Genomic DNA, 15,322 nt, shown 5'->3' with positions numbered 1-15,322 from the left:
TGTCGGTGACGCTGCGAAAGCAGTCCTTGAGAAATAGCAAGGACGGAGAGACATGCACAATGGGAAGCATCGACGCTACCATAGCTCTTCTATGGTATTGTAGGTGTCGCTCGTTGCGTGGATTCGAAGCTGGGGCTCGCTTTTGACGCAACACTTATGATGTTAATTAAACATTCCAAACACCAAAGATTACCTTGACTCGTTATTGAAACACATCAAGGAAATGTGTCCGTGACTAGCAAGACGTATTAAACAATTGGAGCCATATCCTTATATTGGGAGCCCTAATATTGCAGAATCGAACATTCAATGCCTCACCCGCTTTGACGCTTCTGTGGACCATTATCTAGCAATGGGTATTGGCTCACAAACAGTCATATGTTCAGATAGGACACCTCCAAGAAAGATCCTCCCCGTTTTAGCATCGTGCGCCGCAGTCGTCGTCCCAGTCGGCAGCAGCTTTCCCTCGCTATCCTCTAACACTTTCCACACACGATAATTCACGGAGCCTCTTCCCTTTCCCTTTCCTTCCCCATCACGCTCGCTACTCACTTTTCTAATTTGCCACACAGTGCTCGGCAGTGGCAAGCCAGTAACATACTTCACTTCTTTGATTAGTTTGAGCGGGTCTGGGAAGGCCGCCGCGAAAATATCGCCGTTTGCGTCGATAGACAGATTATCGATGGGCATCCCGACTTCAATTTCGTCGATTTTAGTCAGAGAAGTCGACGAGAGGGAGTAGACACCAATGCGACCGGTCATGGACGAAGGAACGTAGAAAAGGCCATCAAGACCCCGGACCAGGCCATTGGGGAAGGAGAGACCATCAACTGCGATTTTACAATCGTTGGACCTAGTGCAGTGGGCGAGGGAGCCGCCTCCGAGAAGGGGATCGAGTGAACGACGCTGTGGATTAGACGGTTATCTTTTGATCCCACCAATAGAGAAGTATATTTCAATGTCTGGGAGCTTCATACCAGACCAACTATAGCGTATTATTAGCGGCATGCACTTTGATGTGAGTTATAAAGGAGAGGCAATGAGGACTAAGACCTACTTGGAGTACTATGATCATTGGTCACCACAAATCCTCCGTTCAAATCCGCCGCAACTTTGTTCGGAGAATGCACCACTCCGCCGTTCGCGCCAAACGTCCCAGTCCACTTCAGCGTATCCCCACCCCTAATTAATTCAAACGACTCGACGGTACCATTGGCACCTACTTTCGTGGCATCCAGATACTCTCCGGAAACAGCGTCCACGGGCGGACGAACATTGGTCATCCAAAACCTCAAACGATTGTTTGGGAGGATCTCCACATCGAAGCCATTAGGGTCGATAGCTCTGGATCCTGCTGGCCCAAGGTAGTCGCCAGTGATTTGAAGTCTACTGGCTCCGTAGTTGCCGTCTGGCCCTGGTGAATCAATGTTCAGCGCTACAAAGTGGCCATTGGGGGTTCTGCCCGATGCGTTCAACTTGTCGCCGCTGGCAAGAGGTTAGTCAAAACCGGGAATTGGGATATAGAGTATTAACGACTCGGACAGGCATCCATATCGACGCTTACCCTGGACTCCATTCATGCCGAGACTTCAGATCAACACATGCTGCATAGAGGGTGCGGCCTTCGTCGTCCAGCCACACATCTTCGCAGCTTTCAAGTATATTTTCGGAGCCATAGATTTTGCGACAGCTGTAAGGAAAGTCCTCAATTGGCTGGATGATTCGTCCTATACCAATTGCGATGAAGAGGATATCTTTAAGAAAGAACTCATAAACCAGTGCAATAACGACAGCAACAAAGCCAAGAATGATAGCTTGGGATCTCATAATGAGGCGCAGAAAAAGAGATATGAATACAAAGCAGCATAGATCGTAAGCAGAAAACCCGGAAAACAAAGCGACTCTACCTTAGGTTACGAAGCTTACCTCGTCAGTCACTTATGTGGCACAGCCCATCCAGAAGAAGATGGTCTTATTTTGTGTACAAGGCTTATGTAAGGCTTGTAAGGCTCCTATGGCGCATTATTGGGTGGATTTGGTGCAAAACGCTGTACCCGGAATTGAGATATTCACACGACTCGAATACCTCAATTTCGGTCAAAGATCTAGGAATAGCTTTACTTTGCGACAGGCCAGATATTCGAATAATCCGACTTATCTCTGGGCAATGGCCGTTAGGCCTTATAATACTGGCGAAAAGACTTTTGCAACCAAATTCGGCCACTAATGCACCATAGGCTTGGTCCATGTCGACTTAGGCATGTGAAATGTGCCTCGGCCGCGCAGAACCCAGACAGATAACAGCTACAAGCTCCACTCTTAGACACAAAAAAAACTGTTGGGAATTCCTTGCTATCGATACTCGTATCTTGATTTCGTTGATATGTTAGTTAAGCGATCCTCGTTGTCGTTGCAAAATCAATATTCCTTCTTCTGTTATTGTTAGGTTGTCAATTTTGTGCGTGGCCTCTTCTGTCGCTTCTCAACATGGACAAGTCGACTCTGGCGCCTCTCTTATGGCCCCCACTCCCTCATTCCACACGGCTTCGATATTTCGTTATTATATGTTTAATCAAGATTTATCTTGCGGTCAGCTGGTCATTTCGTAGACTGCTTGTCCTGTTTGGTCACGCACCCATATCAAGTGGTAAACCAACATTCTCAAAGGTCTACCCATGCAGACCAAAGCTCAAACACCGAGTTTTCCTGCCCAAGTCCTACAAACCAGGCGAATCTCTCCCCTTATACATTAATATCCATGGCGGGGGGTTCGCCCTCGGCACCCCTGGACACGACGACGAGTTTTGCATCTTCTTCTCCCATCATTTCAAACTCCTCGTCATCAGCATCGATTACTCCCTCGCACCATGGACCGTCTTCCCCGGGCCCACCCAAGACGTGGCTGCCGTCGTGCTTGCCATACTCTCTGATAACGCCCTTCCCATCGACCACTCCCGCGTTGCCATCGGCGGCTTCAGTGCGGGTGGCAATCTCGCCCTTTCCGCATGCCAGCTACCGGCTCTCCAGGGGAAGATCAAAGCCGCAATCCCGTGGTACGCCCCCGTTGACTGGAGCGTTGGTTATGCTTACAAGCTGGCCTCGCGGCCATACCAGCGCCCTACGGACATCGATGGGTTGGCGGCAGTGGCGCCAGTTTTAAATAACGTGTATTTAACAGCCGGTACAGACCAGAGGGATCCGCTACTTAGTATTATATATGCAGACAGAGAGGTACTACCAACATGGGTTTATGCAATTGGGGCTGAGTATGATATGTTGTGTGACGAGGCCAGGAGGATGATGGCAGGGCTAGCGGGACTACGGGAGCTTACAGAGAGCGAAAAGGAAGCTTTTAGGAGCGAGGGAGGCAGGCTGCGGTGGACGATGGTGAAAGGAGTAAAGCACAGTTTTACACATTGGTGGTTAAAGAAAGGGAAGGCAGCGAATGCGGCGAGACCATTGGCGGAGAAATTGTTCATGGACGCAGGGATGTGGTTGACGGAACAGGCTTTTGCAGAGCAGAAGTGAACTCGGGCTAATCCTAACATTAGTTCTTGTTGTTACTTCTTTATACTTGCCTAACTAAACTCTAGCATGGCTTCAGTTCTGTAATGTTGTTTCATGTCCACTCCAGATTTAGCAACTCATTAAACTGAGACTCTACTAGTGTGGCCTTCTAGGCTGTGTCAGTGATGGCTCTGAGCTGCCCTCCCCTGTAAATCACCGTGAAGCAGTTGCTCACCGGAAACGCTGGGATATTCTTGCAAATTCTTGGCTTAACTTAAATGTTCATGTGGCGACGCTTATTTTTGATATGGCTTTTTTCTGAGCAATTGTGAAGTCACTGGTTAAACCTCGACAGATGGGCCATGGTTGGAATTTTAGCCTTGGTTGGTATGCACTTATGGATTCCATTAGCTGGGTACAGAGCGTGCTGTAAAAGCGTTTCGTTGGTTACAATACATGAGTTTGCAGGAAAGTTTCTTTGGACTCAAGTTGAGTGCGGTTTCATTAGTCCACAAATACTTTATATACAGCAGTCCGATATCCCTTCACCAATCCGCCCGGCACAAAGTCCATCTCTTTTACTTTCCTGAGACATCCATCCCCATTCCCTATGCTCTTTCCACGGCCCTTCTTCTCAAGATATTACCCTGTATAGCTTACAGTAACGCTTGAACCACTTTCTGCAGCACTCGTAAGAACCGTGTTGCTTTGCTTAATATCTAAAATATCCGCTCCACTTGCGCCCACAGAACCGCTGCCAGTTGTTGCAACAGCATTAGTGAAAGTTACAGTCCCAAAGTTGGCGAAATTGACCAGAGATCCATTCGATTCAAAATCTTCCACAATCCATTCCGCGTTCTGGCCACCAAGCGCAGCAGACGACGTCAGCGATTTGGAGACGGTCTTGCCCTTGCTGTTGTTGGTGATGACAGCCTTGCCGGCCTTGCTCGAAGTCGAAGTTACAGAGACTGTGATGGAGTCTCCAGCTGAGATGCTGATCCCTGAGAAGTCGAATGCTTGGGCGGGATACCATTCATACCAGGCATCATAAGACACGGCGCCATTTGAAATGGTAAAGTCGACACCAGTTTGGAGGATGGCGTTTTGGTAAGTATCACCATCAATACCAACCCATGCTGAAGCACTATATGTACCCGACTTGGACTGGCCCGAAGGAACTTTGGGAGTGGGAACAACGAAGGTGGCAGAAACACCATTGAAAGTCGTGCCGGCAGGTGGGGAAGTCAAGACGGCCCCAGACCAGTTGGTGCTGTACGCAACATTTGTCTGATTGCCGGTTTCAGTGACCTCGGTGGCTTCAGAGATTATGTCCGCGGGCCTGGTTTGACGACCGGAAGCTCTGTTGGATACACGCTCCTCCAAGGTTGTGCGAGCGCGGGGATGGGCTAATGCCGTACCAGCAAACAGAACATAGCTAAAGAGTACTTCTGAGAGCTTCATGGCTAATACTGTGGTTGGAAGTTGGCGATAAGATAGTTGAGAATGGAGAATGGAAGTAACTAAGGCGAAGATGTGACACGAAAGAATAAGTGCTCTCGAGAGAAATGTAATGGTGGGATCTCTCTACTTTTATAAGTGAGCTCGACTTGACCTGAAAGTTACGCAACGTTGCAGCAAGTTGAGCAATTCTGCTTAGCTATCACGAACTATTCACTCCTACCCCCTAAAGATCCTACTCGGTGCTGCCCGAAGTACCATAACATGGCCACTTGCCTGTCTGGTCGGTAGTGTCATTGGGGTTCGAGGTATCGTGTGAACGGTGAGCATGGTTATTTAATATGAAAACCAGGTAGTTGCCCACGGAATCCGCCAGACCCCCTGATGTGGATCGGAGACAACACTCATCGAAGCAGCTCAGGAGGCGGGCGTGGAGAGCTGGCATCCATATGACCGAATTCTATGCACGGATTGAGAATATTTTCCGACGGGCCTAGACAGTGGAAACTGTCTAGGGCAGTTTCTACTTCGGTAGCGTGCATTCTCAGATATCCAACTGACAAGTTAGGGTTTCAACTCTTGCCTCATTTTGTCAAGGGGCAGGGTTACTGACCAAAAATCTTCGAATTCTTGTCGGTATTAGCTATAAGAAGTCTATATAGAGCCAGGAACCTCGCACATCAAACCAAGGTGTTATTCTGACCTAGAAACGAATGCCAAGTAGGCGCCACATCTTATTTCCAAGTCTTATCTCGATGGATCAAAGCTTGATTCTTGGTCGAATTCATGGCTGCAAGGATAAGCGACACGCTCTCGTGGGCATTGCCTATCACAAGTGACAAACCTCATCACTATGCAAGCCATTCATACCCTATCGGAAGCCGGCGAAGGTGCTGGTTTAGGTAGGTAGATACCACAGATCGCCAAGCTGAGGGTGTATTTGAAGATTCACGCGGAACCTACGACGGCAGCTGTAGCTGGAGTTGTATTGCACCATTCGTACTCCGTACAACGTTCGAAGTACAGCAACGGACCCCCACGAAGCAAACAACAGCACATGTGCTCAAATATTGTACCACGGATTTATAACTCACGGAATAGCTGTAGCCGAATATGCGTACTTGTACCGAGTCCTTCGTAAAGCGCGAGGTTTCGTGATTCCCTCTATCCCTTCTCCTTACGTTTCGTTCTTAGTTATGGCCTAACTATGCAACCGCCTTGATCGTGGATAGCGATAGAAGGGGCAAGAAGTTACGGAAGAGGACGGGTGATCGATGCCCAACATGCCCCTACGCAAAACGAACGATTATGGGCCAACGATAAAGGTCCAGCCTATGCAGGCCCATTCGTGATGGTGCCGCAGACCTTCTCGAAGCCTCTCCCAGAGTCCCCACGGCCGAGTATTGGTACTGCTGCGAAACTCGGCTGTGCTTATTAGCCAAAATAAAGGGATAGGGGGGAAGGTTAAATAGTAGGTGACAAGCTTTTGGGTAAGACAACGTCCGTACCGCGTAGAAGCTTATCTAGACCACAAGAGCTTCAAGTGCTAAAGAGAGGACGAATCAAGGACGGAAATATGGATGCCGGTAATATGCCGGCCCGAATCAATGTTTCGCTCTATTTCCAGAAATTGGCCAGCCGGGCTTAACAGCTTCCTCAAATGGTGGCCTGCAAAGTTTAAACACCTACCTAATCGAGACAACGCGCATTTTTCAAAAATCAAGAAACCAATAGGGGAAGAAGCCTAAAAAGGGAGCACGGTTCTCACTATTTGATGGTTTTTGGGGTGGTGATGCATGGCCGTTCTTAGATTTTTCTGCTTAATTGCGGAAACGAACGAGACTTTAACATGCTAAATATGCCTGCGGCTTGCCTCCTTACGTGGAGCACAATGGCGTAAAATGGCCTATAATGGCGTATAATAGCGTCAGACTGGCTGTGATTGCAGCATTCCAATTGTTGTCCTATCAAGCATAATTTATCGAAATAGAGACATTAAAACCCAGAACGGGAAGCGTAAGGAGCGTCACTATTAAATGCATTAGCTGGTGGCTTTCATTATCGAAAGCTATAGGAGCGGCCGAGGCAGAGAATTCAGCAACCGTAAGTAGTATACCTATGCCTCTCATCTCCTGGAATTTTTTGCTGTAGTTGAGGGTCAACCTTTCATACATGCTAAATCGCCAGCCTCCTGGCCACCTTCCTTGTGTACCGTCGCAGGCTTTAGTTCGTTTTCCTCGTCCCAAGCAAATATCCATTCAAATTTATCATGTGGCCACAAGGCGCAAATCGAGCGGAGGCATAATACCGGTTGCGATAAATGCCCCTAGCTGGCTTAGTGGTTCGTGCCTAGTGATGGCATGATATGTCTGACATATCCGACTTGTTCCTCACTTTGAGGAATAACTGTCGAAGAAACGGAGCAGCAAGAACGATTGACCAGCTGCGTCACTAACTATATATCTGTAAAAAGCTGGCTAGATTAGAGCGAGGGCGCTCCGTCGAGTGCTAGCATAATACAAAACTTAAGTCAACTCTCGAAAATGGTTCAGAGTGCACAATCGCAAGGAGAAAAAGTAGCTGAAGACTTACAGATCCCGGCGAAAGTGCCTAGCTAGTGCAAGTGCCTTCAATAACGAGAATGCCAGTTGTTGTTCTTTCCAAGATAATATTACAGCTAAGCCCGGATGTCTATTACAACGAACTCCTTTTATATGCTGAAACATTGATACCCAACTCCTTTCTATGTCTTTGCCATATTATACACCACCTTCCTTAGCTGCCATTCCAGCGTGTTGACTCCTTCCCCCAACAGCGGCTCGAGGAGCCTCGAGCAACTTTCGTGCCCTAACCTCGAATGCTTCGATCATGATGCCGGCAACTTTTGGCGCGACTGCCTTACTTAGTGCGGCATATATGGGATTGGAAAATTGGAAATCAATCGATAAGCGCACTTCGGTTTGGCCCCTAGCGTCATGCCCCACCTTGTCCGTCTGTGGCTGGCCAAGGGGAGGTATGGGTTGGAAGGGTCTGATGGTCCACCGCGTGCTCAGCGACTGAAATATGCTATTTGCTCTTGCTGGGGCATTGAAAGTAGCCGAATGATGTGCTAGATCTGCCTTTGCAAGCTTGGTAATAGCTTCACCACCTAGAGCCTCGACAACCGACCCCGGAACGCAGAATAATCTGGATGTGAATGTTTCGTCAAAACCCCCCCAGCCTACTTTCAGGTCGGCTTCTGAGGGCCAGCGCTGGCCATTCTGATCAGGGGATGACCATTTTGTCACTCGAGACTCGGAGCAATACGGGAGGAAGCTAGAATAGCTGTCGACGTCCGCAATGATAGTGTAGAGATCGTTCGATTTGTAGGGAAGGATTCGCGTTGCCGCTAGACTCTGTTGCTCGGTGCCGGGTAGAGTTATGAAACTTCGAATTATCTGAGCTTGAGGTTTTGTTTGCCGCAGAATGCGTTGCGGGCGGAGTGTTCGAAGCATGGTCTTTGGTATGACAAGCTGGAGGATGTGCAGTGGCGTGGCTGACTGTAGAAGAGAAAAGAGAGGATAAATTCCACAGAATTAGAACGACGGAGGAAAGAAAGTGCTACGAATAATCCATTGTAACTATAACAAAACAAACCATCCGAGTTGAAGTCGTTTCTCGCAAGCCTGAGGTCATTAAGACCTCAACGAGGTATAAATCTGAAGTGCGCAAGGGTCCAGGCGGCAGAATACCTCACCGCCCCACTCTACTTTTCTCGGTTTTTTCGTTCGCCAATTTCTTCCCAGCTTCATTCCCACAACAACAGCAACTTCAGTTGCAAATTCGACGCCTTGACAACTCATTTGCTCTAGCTTCCTCTCGACTTCACACTCTTTTATGTATGAGCCATGGATTCGAGTCAAAGCAATAGCAATGGGGCACCTGTCTTGGTTTCGGCCGTCTCCAAATTAACGTTGACTGGCGAGGAATCGGTTGAAGCACCAGATTCTGGATCAGTCCTACTCCCACCTCACCTATCTCATGATCCCCAAACCAATTTGAAAAGGAGTGATCCCTTTCAATTTGGGTCTCGGCACCTCAGCGAGAAAGACAATGTCTTCGAGTTTAACGCGTGGGATCATGTAGAGACTGATGATATTTACAAAGAGTATGCAGAACAGCAGTTCGCAAAGCAGCGCGAAGCACCAGTCTCAGACTTTGATAAAAGTAAGCAGAATACTATTTCTTTCCTCCCTGGCGCCACGAGGGCGCCACCACCGCATCCTGATGATTTGATTACGCATAGTTCATCTGAAGCCTTCGGGCTATGAACGAAACAAACTCGCAAATGTCTTTCGCTCCTATCTGATATGCACTTTTATCAAACTTTAATTGTTCAAGTCTATTTATTACAGTGGCCTTGACTAACAACTACTACAGCTAGATTCAATTCCGATCCTGCAAAATGGTGGAACAACTTCTACAAGAATAACACGGCGAATTTCTTCAAAGACCGCAAATGGCTCCAGCAAGAATTTCCCGTGCTTTCTGAGATGACAAAAGCGGATGCTGGTCCTGTCACACTACTCGAAGTCGGTGCAGGTGCCGGAAATACTGCCTTCCCAATTTTAGCTCATAACCATAATCCAAACCTCAAAATACACGCGTGCGATTTCTCCAAGAATGCTGTGGAAGTGATACGTGCGAACGAATCCTATGATACCAAAAACATCCAAGCAGATGTTTGGGATGTCGCCGGTGATGAGCTTCCACCAGGACTGGAGGAAGCGAGTGTTGACCATGTTCTGATGATCTTCATATTCTCAGCGCTTTCACCGTCGCAGTGGAAACAAGCCGTCCACAACATCTTCAAAGTCCTTAAGCCAGGTGGCGAGGTGTTGTTTCGAGATTATGGGCGTGGTGATCTTGCTCAAGTGCGCTTCAAGAAGGGCCGTTATCTGGAAGAAAACTTCTATATCAGAGGTGATGGTACGAGGGTTTATTTCTTTGAGAAAGACGAGCTTATCGATATTTGGACCGGAGAGATTGCCGAGGAATCCGGAGCTTCCTTCGAAGTCGTCGACCTAGGTGTCGACAGGAGGCTGCTTGTCAATAGAGCCAAGCAGCTTAAGATGTATCGATGCTGGCTCCAAGGCCGCTTCCGAAAGCAACAGAATCAAACCCCCTGAAGACTAGGAACTCTCTCAACGGTTTAAACTTCTAATTGGACTTTCCATCCAAAAGTCTCATGGCTCACCTGGCCAAGATGGCATGGCGAATGGGATATCTACTCTCGATTATCCTCATCGGCAAGAAGCACAACAAGCACTATCTATCGGTGTCCCGATTCGAATGCTGGCCAGCAAGAACTAGGGAGCTATGGCAGCGCCCTCCAGGTCAATGCATCTCCAGAATCCAGTAGCAATAACTGCCGGCCCGGAGATAGCACAGCAGAGGAACAAGCTAGGCCCGCAATAGAGATGGCAAGCGTCAAGCTTTGTGCGGAGCACCATATTCTCAACTCCATAGCTTCCTGCCACAATAAATGCGGGAGATGGATGATATCGCAGCGAACTGCATGGAAACCATACCGGGACAGCTACCCGATTAAGTAGACTTAAATAGATAAATAAACTATGAGTCAAGCCATACTTAATCCTTGAATGAAACTTGCAAAAATTGAATCACTCACTCTAATCACTCACTCTAATCACTCGTAACCCCCAACTTCGTCCTCTCCCCGAACTCGGTGTATCATATATCAGGGCCCTTCCTCATGATATCCAACTTCACACAACACTGGCACATAAAGCCACCTACCTCCGCTTCCGCTCGCCTGCCCTCACTAGTCCCAATCTAATCCCTAAATCCAAAGTACCGAAACCTATGTATTATCACATGCTCACGTACACAATCGCCACAAACGTCACGTATTTCAGTTGTACAGTACTCTTTAGACTTTTTTAAAGAAGCATATATTGCTATTGCTCGCTACACACGATCTATGAGGTATACTTATATCCGCAAAAAATGCAAAAATAACTAATATCTTAGATGTATCTTTCCCCCTAGATCCCCTCTCCACCCTGACCACCCCCCAAAAATAACACCTATTCACAAGAAATACCGCACCATAACACCCCATTTCACCAACCCCCCGCCCCCATCCGCATCAATCTCTCTCCAGACCAATTTGCTCCATTAGTGCAATTTTCAAAACAAAACAGGAGGCGCTCCGCAAAATTTCAAAAACTTTATCCCAAAAAAACTAGGAGATGAGAGGTATCCGAAAAAGCCGCTAATATCAATATATGTCGCCCAAAATAACAAAGGAATAAAATAAAATAAAAACATTTCTCGAGGTACAAATGAGAAGTGGACATCCGCTAACTTCGTCCCCTGGTGAGAACAGACAAAACCCGGCCTTGTGAGCTGGGAAAAAGAGCTGCCTCGCTGAACATGCAGTGACACCATCCGCGTCCGCAACCACCACACTCCAAGAACCCACAGAAACCACCTCCCAATGAGGAATAATCCGAAAATACGCAGCGGGGTTTGAGAAAAAACAGAATAAATATCAGAGTGTTCCGCCCATATATTGACAGCTCCCTATCCACGTCGGATGGGATAAATGATGTGGTGAATCTAGATCGGGGTACTCTTGCAGATCCGTTCCTCATGATGGTAATCGGGAAAATATTGCCGATCCAATTTCATTCGCTTCTTTCGTTTACTTTGTATCCAGGAACATCCATGATGCGAGATGGAGTTGTAGGTATTGGTGTATGTCAGTTGGTTCCATAGATGGATCATTCACATGATATGACATGCGTCAGGTTCAGCTTTTTTTGGACCTAGCTTAAGTCAGAAATTAGAGGAAATCTTTTGGATGGCTGTAAAGATGACTGACCTTTTCCCGACGGTTTAGACGGCTTCCCTGCCATCCACCCTAACATTCCTTTCGCAGGTTCTTTTTTCCTACTTGGTTTTGCTGATGGGCCGGGATCTCTTGGGTCAAGGACCATTATAGGTGGGCCACCCGCACCGTGTCTATCAGGAGGCGGCCCATGCCTAGGAGGACCTCCAGGCCAACCAGGCGGCGGCGGCGGCGGTGGGGGGCCTCCCCTATGACCAACGGGTGGCTGCGGAGGGCCACGGGGGTTCCCCCCACCATGACGGTCATGGCGACTGCGAGGTCGTTCGTGGAGGGGATGGCCAGGTGGAGGCCCCGGCATCGGTTCTGGCTTGGGCTCAGGCATCGGCCACATATGCATTGTAATTGACCAATCCGGCTCAATCATTGTCTCCCAAACTTGGGGAAGAATGATCTCTCCGTTTGGACCAATTAAATCATAGTGTCCATCTGCTACATGAGGGCCGATCACATCTACATGAACGAATGCTTGTCTTATAAGCTCCTCCATTCCCTAGACGATGAGTTAGTTTAGCCAATATAAAAAGAAAGCGATTTACTTACAACCCAGGTTGTACACAGATGAAATGGAAAGCTGAACTTCCGCCCAACGGCGTCCTTAAACTTGATGGGCTTTTTCTTGTCTTCTTCGGGTTTGGCCATAGCCTTTGCCAAAGCGGCTTCCGCTTCCTTCTTGAGTTTGTCATTTTCTGCAGCAGCCTCTTCTTTAAGCTGCTTCGCCTCAGCAGCAGCGTCCTCTTTCAGCTTGTTGTGCTCGGCAGCTGCATCTTCCTTAAGTTTCTTGTGCTCGGCAGCAGCGTCTTCTTTAAGCTTCTTCAACTCGGCGGCAGCGGCAGCTTTTGCGGCAGCCTCAGCAGCCTCCATCTCAGCTTTCTTCCTTTCCGCTTCAACCTGCTTCCTCACGTTCTCAGCGCCCTTGGCGAGGGCAGTCTTCTTCTCCTCCTCAACTTTCTTCTCCCATGCTGCCTTTTCATCTGCGATTTGCTTTTCTAATGCTGCTTTATCATCCGCCATTTTCTTTTCCAGCGATGCTTTCTCGTCTGCTGCTTTCTTTTCCAGCGACGCCTTCTCTTCCGCCATTCTCCTCTCCCATTCAGCCTTCTCCTCAGCCGCTTTCTTGGCTGCCTCCGCCGCGGCTTTTTCCGCCGCTTCCTTTGCATCCCTGTCAGCCAGCTCCTTTTTGGCTCGTTCGTAGTCGATCTTCTGGCTCTTCATGAGCTCCTCAACAGCCAGAAGCTTCTTCTCGGTCTCAGGGTCGGCGACTACGGATGGGTCGCTTGGCGGCCATTGTGGATAGTACTGGTGTTGAGGCATCCCTTGACCCATCCCAGGAGGCATACCATAGCCGGGATAACCAGCAAACCCGGGTGCCGGCGGATAAGGCATTAGATCATGGCCTGGGTAACCTCCTGCCGCGCTATGAGGAGGCATTTGTGGGTGTGGACTGGGAGCATTGAAGTATCCAGCTCCCCCGGGCCCTGGAGTTTGCGGCTGAGGAGAGAATGGATTGTTTTGAGGGGCATATGGATATCCACCACCTCCTCCATAATGGGTTAACGCTCCCCCAGGGGGTCCGCCAAATGGTGGCGCATAGCCACCACCAGGCGCCCCCGAAAATGAACTTTGGGCATAGCCAGGCCCAGGTCCCCTCCCACCGTATTGCCCAGGCGGCGGGGCAGGGTAGCCTCGGCCATAGCCCGGGTAGTCCTCTAAGGGGTCCACGCTTGATGGTGGTACCGGCGCAGGGTGCCGATGAACGCGGGTTGAGGGTCGATGGGCTGTTGGTCGTTCCGCAGTTGTGTGTCTGCGGGTAGGGCGAGAAACGGGAGGTGGGCGACTCTCGCTTGTCCGATATCGCTGGCCTGTTCGCGGACGAGACGCCGGACGAGATGCCGATTCAGATGGTGAGATGAGCTCGTCGGCGTCGTAGATTGGATCCCAGGAATCGTCGTCGTCGGAATAGCTTGCTCTTGGGACTAGAGATAACAAGGTCAGCATTGCTTTCTTAGTTGGTAGAAAGAGTTAATTGTGAGAGAAGCGGCTTACCACGAACTCCTGACCCTTCTTCGTCAGTATATGAGTCCGCCGAACGAGAAGTAGAGCGGGAGGAGCTGTTGGTTGGAGACTGCTGGTAGATATCTGTATTAGTAAATGCTTCACTTAGAAAGTTACCAAGGGAGTAAAAATATGGCATTAAGAGGCATGGTGACTATCCAAAGCCGCCACCACTGTGAGAGAACGACAAGCTATTATCATGAATTATACCCCTCGGAGGACTTGCTGGGCTCGCTGTACATAACCAAGCACCTCACTAGTCCTCCCGGGCCCTATCGGGTGATATTCAAGCTACGGCGCAAAAATAGACCTTGCTATTTCTCACAAGAGTCCTCCAAACGCACACTCGGGCGGGAGCATAGTTGCAAACGAAGCGCCAATTATCGCAGAATATAAGGCAGTTGTAACTAGGAGTTCAACTAGAGTGCGCGGGAAGGGCCGGTCCATACCTCGATTGTAATAGTTGTGCTAAAGCGGAGCCGATGTTAGCAAAAAGTTCCCCAGGATCCCCAGAAAGAAGAATTAGTGGCATATTTAGGAATAGGAACGTACGTCATTGGGCTTGGTCCTACTCTAGGAATTTATCGCTCAAGCACGACTTTCTACCAGAGAAGAGTCGTGAGAGGATAATCCAAGACGGTTTTGTTTTTTTGAGGAGTGGGAAGGGAGGGCGGTGCGATGCGCCCTTGTTTCGGTGAGCGTGGGTCCGGCGACGATTTGGTCGTCAGGTGAGCGGTTCTCGAGAAAGGGATTCGAGAGGGTGCCAGAAGTGAGCTGCCTCTGAGCGGTCGGGATTTGAGGCGGTGAACTAGTGATGGTGGTGGTGGTTGACTCGCAGAAATGCGGGCGGAGGGAGGGCAGTAGTGTGCGATTGGTATCGAGGACTGGATGGCGAGCCTTGAGTGAGGCTGCGGTGAGGCGCAAACGCAGGATAATCACAGAGCAGATGCGATGCGCGCTCTCTCCTTCACGCGTGCCAGAATGCGGCAGCGAGGGGAGGAATGTCGACGTTGTCCCGGCGGCGAATATTGATGTTGATGTTGATGTTGATGTTGATGTTTGGGCGAGCGCTGAGCGCAGGGCAATATTGCAATAGTGTGCTGACAGCGGGAGGGAGGGATTCTGCAAGGCGAGAAGAGGGGTGTTGTGTTAGCGGGCCATCCACGGGGAAAAAGGCAAAAAAGCCCCGGCAGAGCAGCGCAGACCGAGACCAGAACAAACACAACTTGCAACAGCAAAAAAGCCACCCAGGCAAAATAGAAGAAGGGGAGACAAGAAAAAAGAGCTGATCCCTGACCCCGTCCAGGCTTTTCTTCACTTTACTTCACTGCCTAGGTACCTAGGTAAATAGGGAACTATCCCTCGTGAAATCGGCACTGCAACTGCCCT

At 49.1% G+C, this 15,322-nt stretch overlaps 6 protein-coding genes across 6 annotated transcripts; 2 read left to right on the top strand and 4 right to left on the bottom strand.

Moving 5' to 3' along the window:
* Positions 1-342: 342 nt before the first annotated feature.
* On the bottom strand, positions 343-1,827 carry BP5553_01379 (Uncharacterized protein; the record flags this gene model as incomplete). Its single annotated transcript, XM_032010002.1, has 4 exons — positions 343-906; positions 978-985; positions 1,058-1,485; positions 1,565-1,827. The coding sequence occupies 4 exons, from the start codon at positions 1,825-1,827 to the stop codon at positions 343-345; spliced, it is 1,263 nt and encodes a 420-aa protein (XP_031874056.1).
* Positions 1,828-2,487: 660 nt separating this feature from the next.
* Positions 2,488-3,528, top strand: BP5553_01378 (Uncharacterized protein; the record flags this gene model as incomplete). The annotated part of the gene is made up of 1 exon (XM_032010001.1): positions 2,488-3,528. One exon carries the CDS (start codon positions 2,488-2,490, stop codon positions 3,526-3,528), a length of 1,041 nt encoding a protein of 346 aa, XP_031874055.1.
* Positions 3,529-4,149: 621 nt separating this feature from the next.
* Positions 4,150-4,968, bottom strand: BP5553_01377 (Uncharacterized protein; the record flags this gene model as incomplete). The annotated part of the gene is made up of 1 exon (XM_032010000.1): positions 4,150-4,968. The coding sequence occupies one exon, from the start codon at positions 4,966-4,968 to the stop codon at positions 4,150-4,152; it is 819 nt and encodes a 272-aa protein (XP_031874054.1).
* Positions 4,969-7,724: 2,756 nt separating this feature from the next.
* On the bottom strand, positions 7,725-8,459 carry BP5553_01376 (Uncharacterized protein; the record flags this gene model as incomplete). Its single annotated transcript, XM_032009999.1, has 1 exon — positions 7,725-8,459. The coding sequence occupies one exon, from the start codon at positions 8,457-8,459 to the stop codon at positions 7,725-7,727; it is 735 nt and encodes a 244-aa protein (XP_031874053.1).
* A 393-nt stretch (positions 8,460-8,852) lies between these two features.
* BP5553_01375 (S-adenosyl-L-methionine-dependent methyltransferase) lies at positions 8,853-10,133 on the top strand (the record flags this gene model as incomplete). Its single annotated transcript, XM_032009998.1, has 2 exons — positions 8,853-9,171; positions 9,385-10,133. The coding sequence occupies 2 exons, from the start codon at positions 8,853-8,855 to the stop codon at positions 10,131-10,133; spliced, it is 1,068 nt and encodes a 355-aa protein (XP_031874052.1).
* Positions 10,134-11,757: 1,624 nt separating this feature from the next.
* On the bottom strand, positions 11,758-14,072 carry BP5553_01374 (putative kinetoplast-associated protein KAP; the record flags this gene model as incomplete). Its single annotated transcript, XM_032009997.1, has 4 exons — positions 11,758-11,798; positions 11,855-12,371; positions 12,422-13,854; positions 13,925-14,072. 4 exons carry the CDS (start codon positions 14,070-14,072, stop codon positions 11,758-11,760), a joined length of 2,139 nt encoding a protein of 712 aa, XP_031874051.1.
* Positions 14,073-15,322: the final 1,250 nt, after the last annotated feature.

This window comes from Venustampulla echinocandica (assembly GCF_003357145.1).
Source record: "Venustampulla echinocandica strain BP 5553 chromosome Unknown scaffold_0, whole genome shotgun sequence".
NCBI lineage: Eukaryota > Fungi > Ascomycota > Leotiomycetes > Helotiales > Pleuroascaceae > Venustampulla > Venustampulla echinocandica.
Note: the sequence above shows the minus strand (reverse complement) of the source record. Positions and strands in the feature narration are given on the sequence as shown.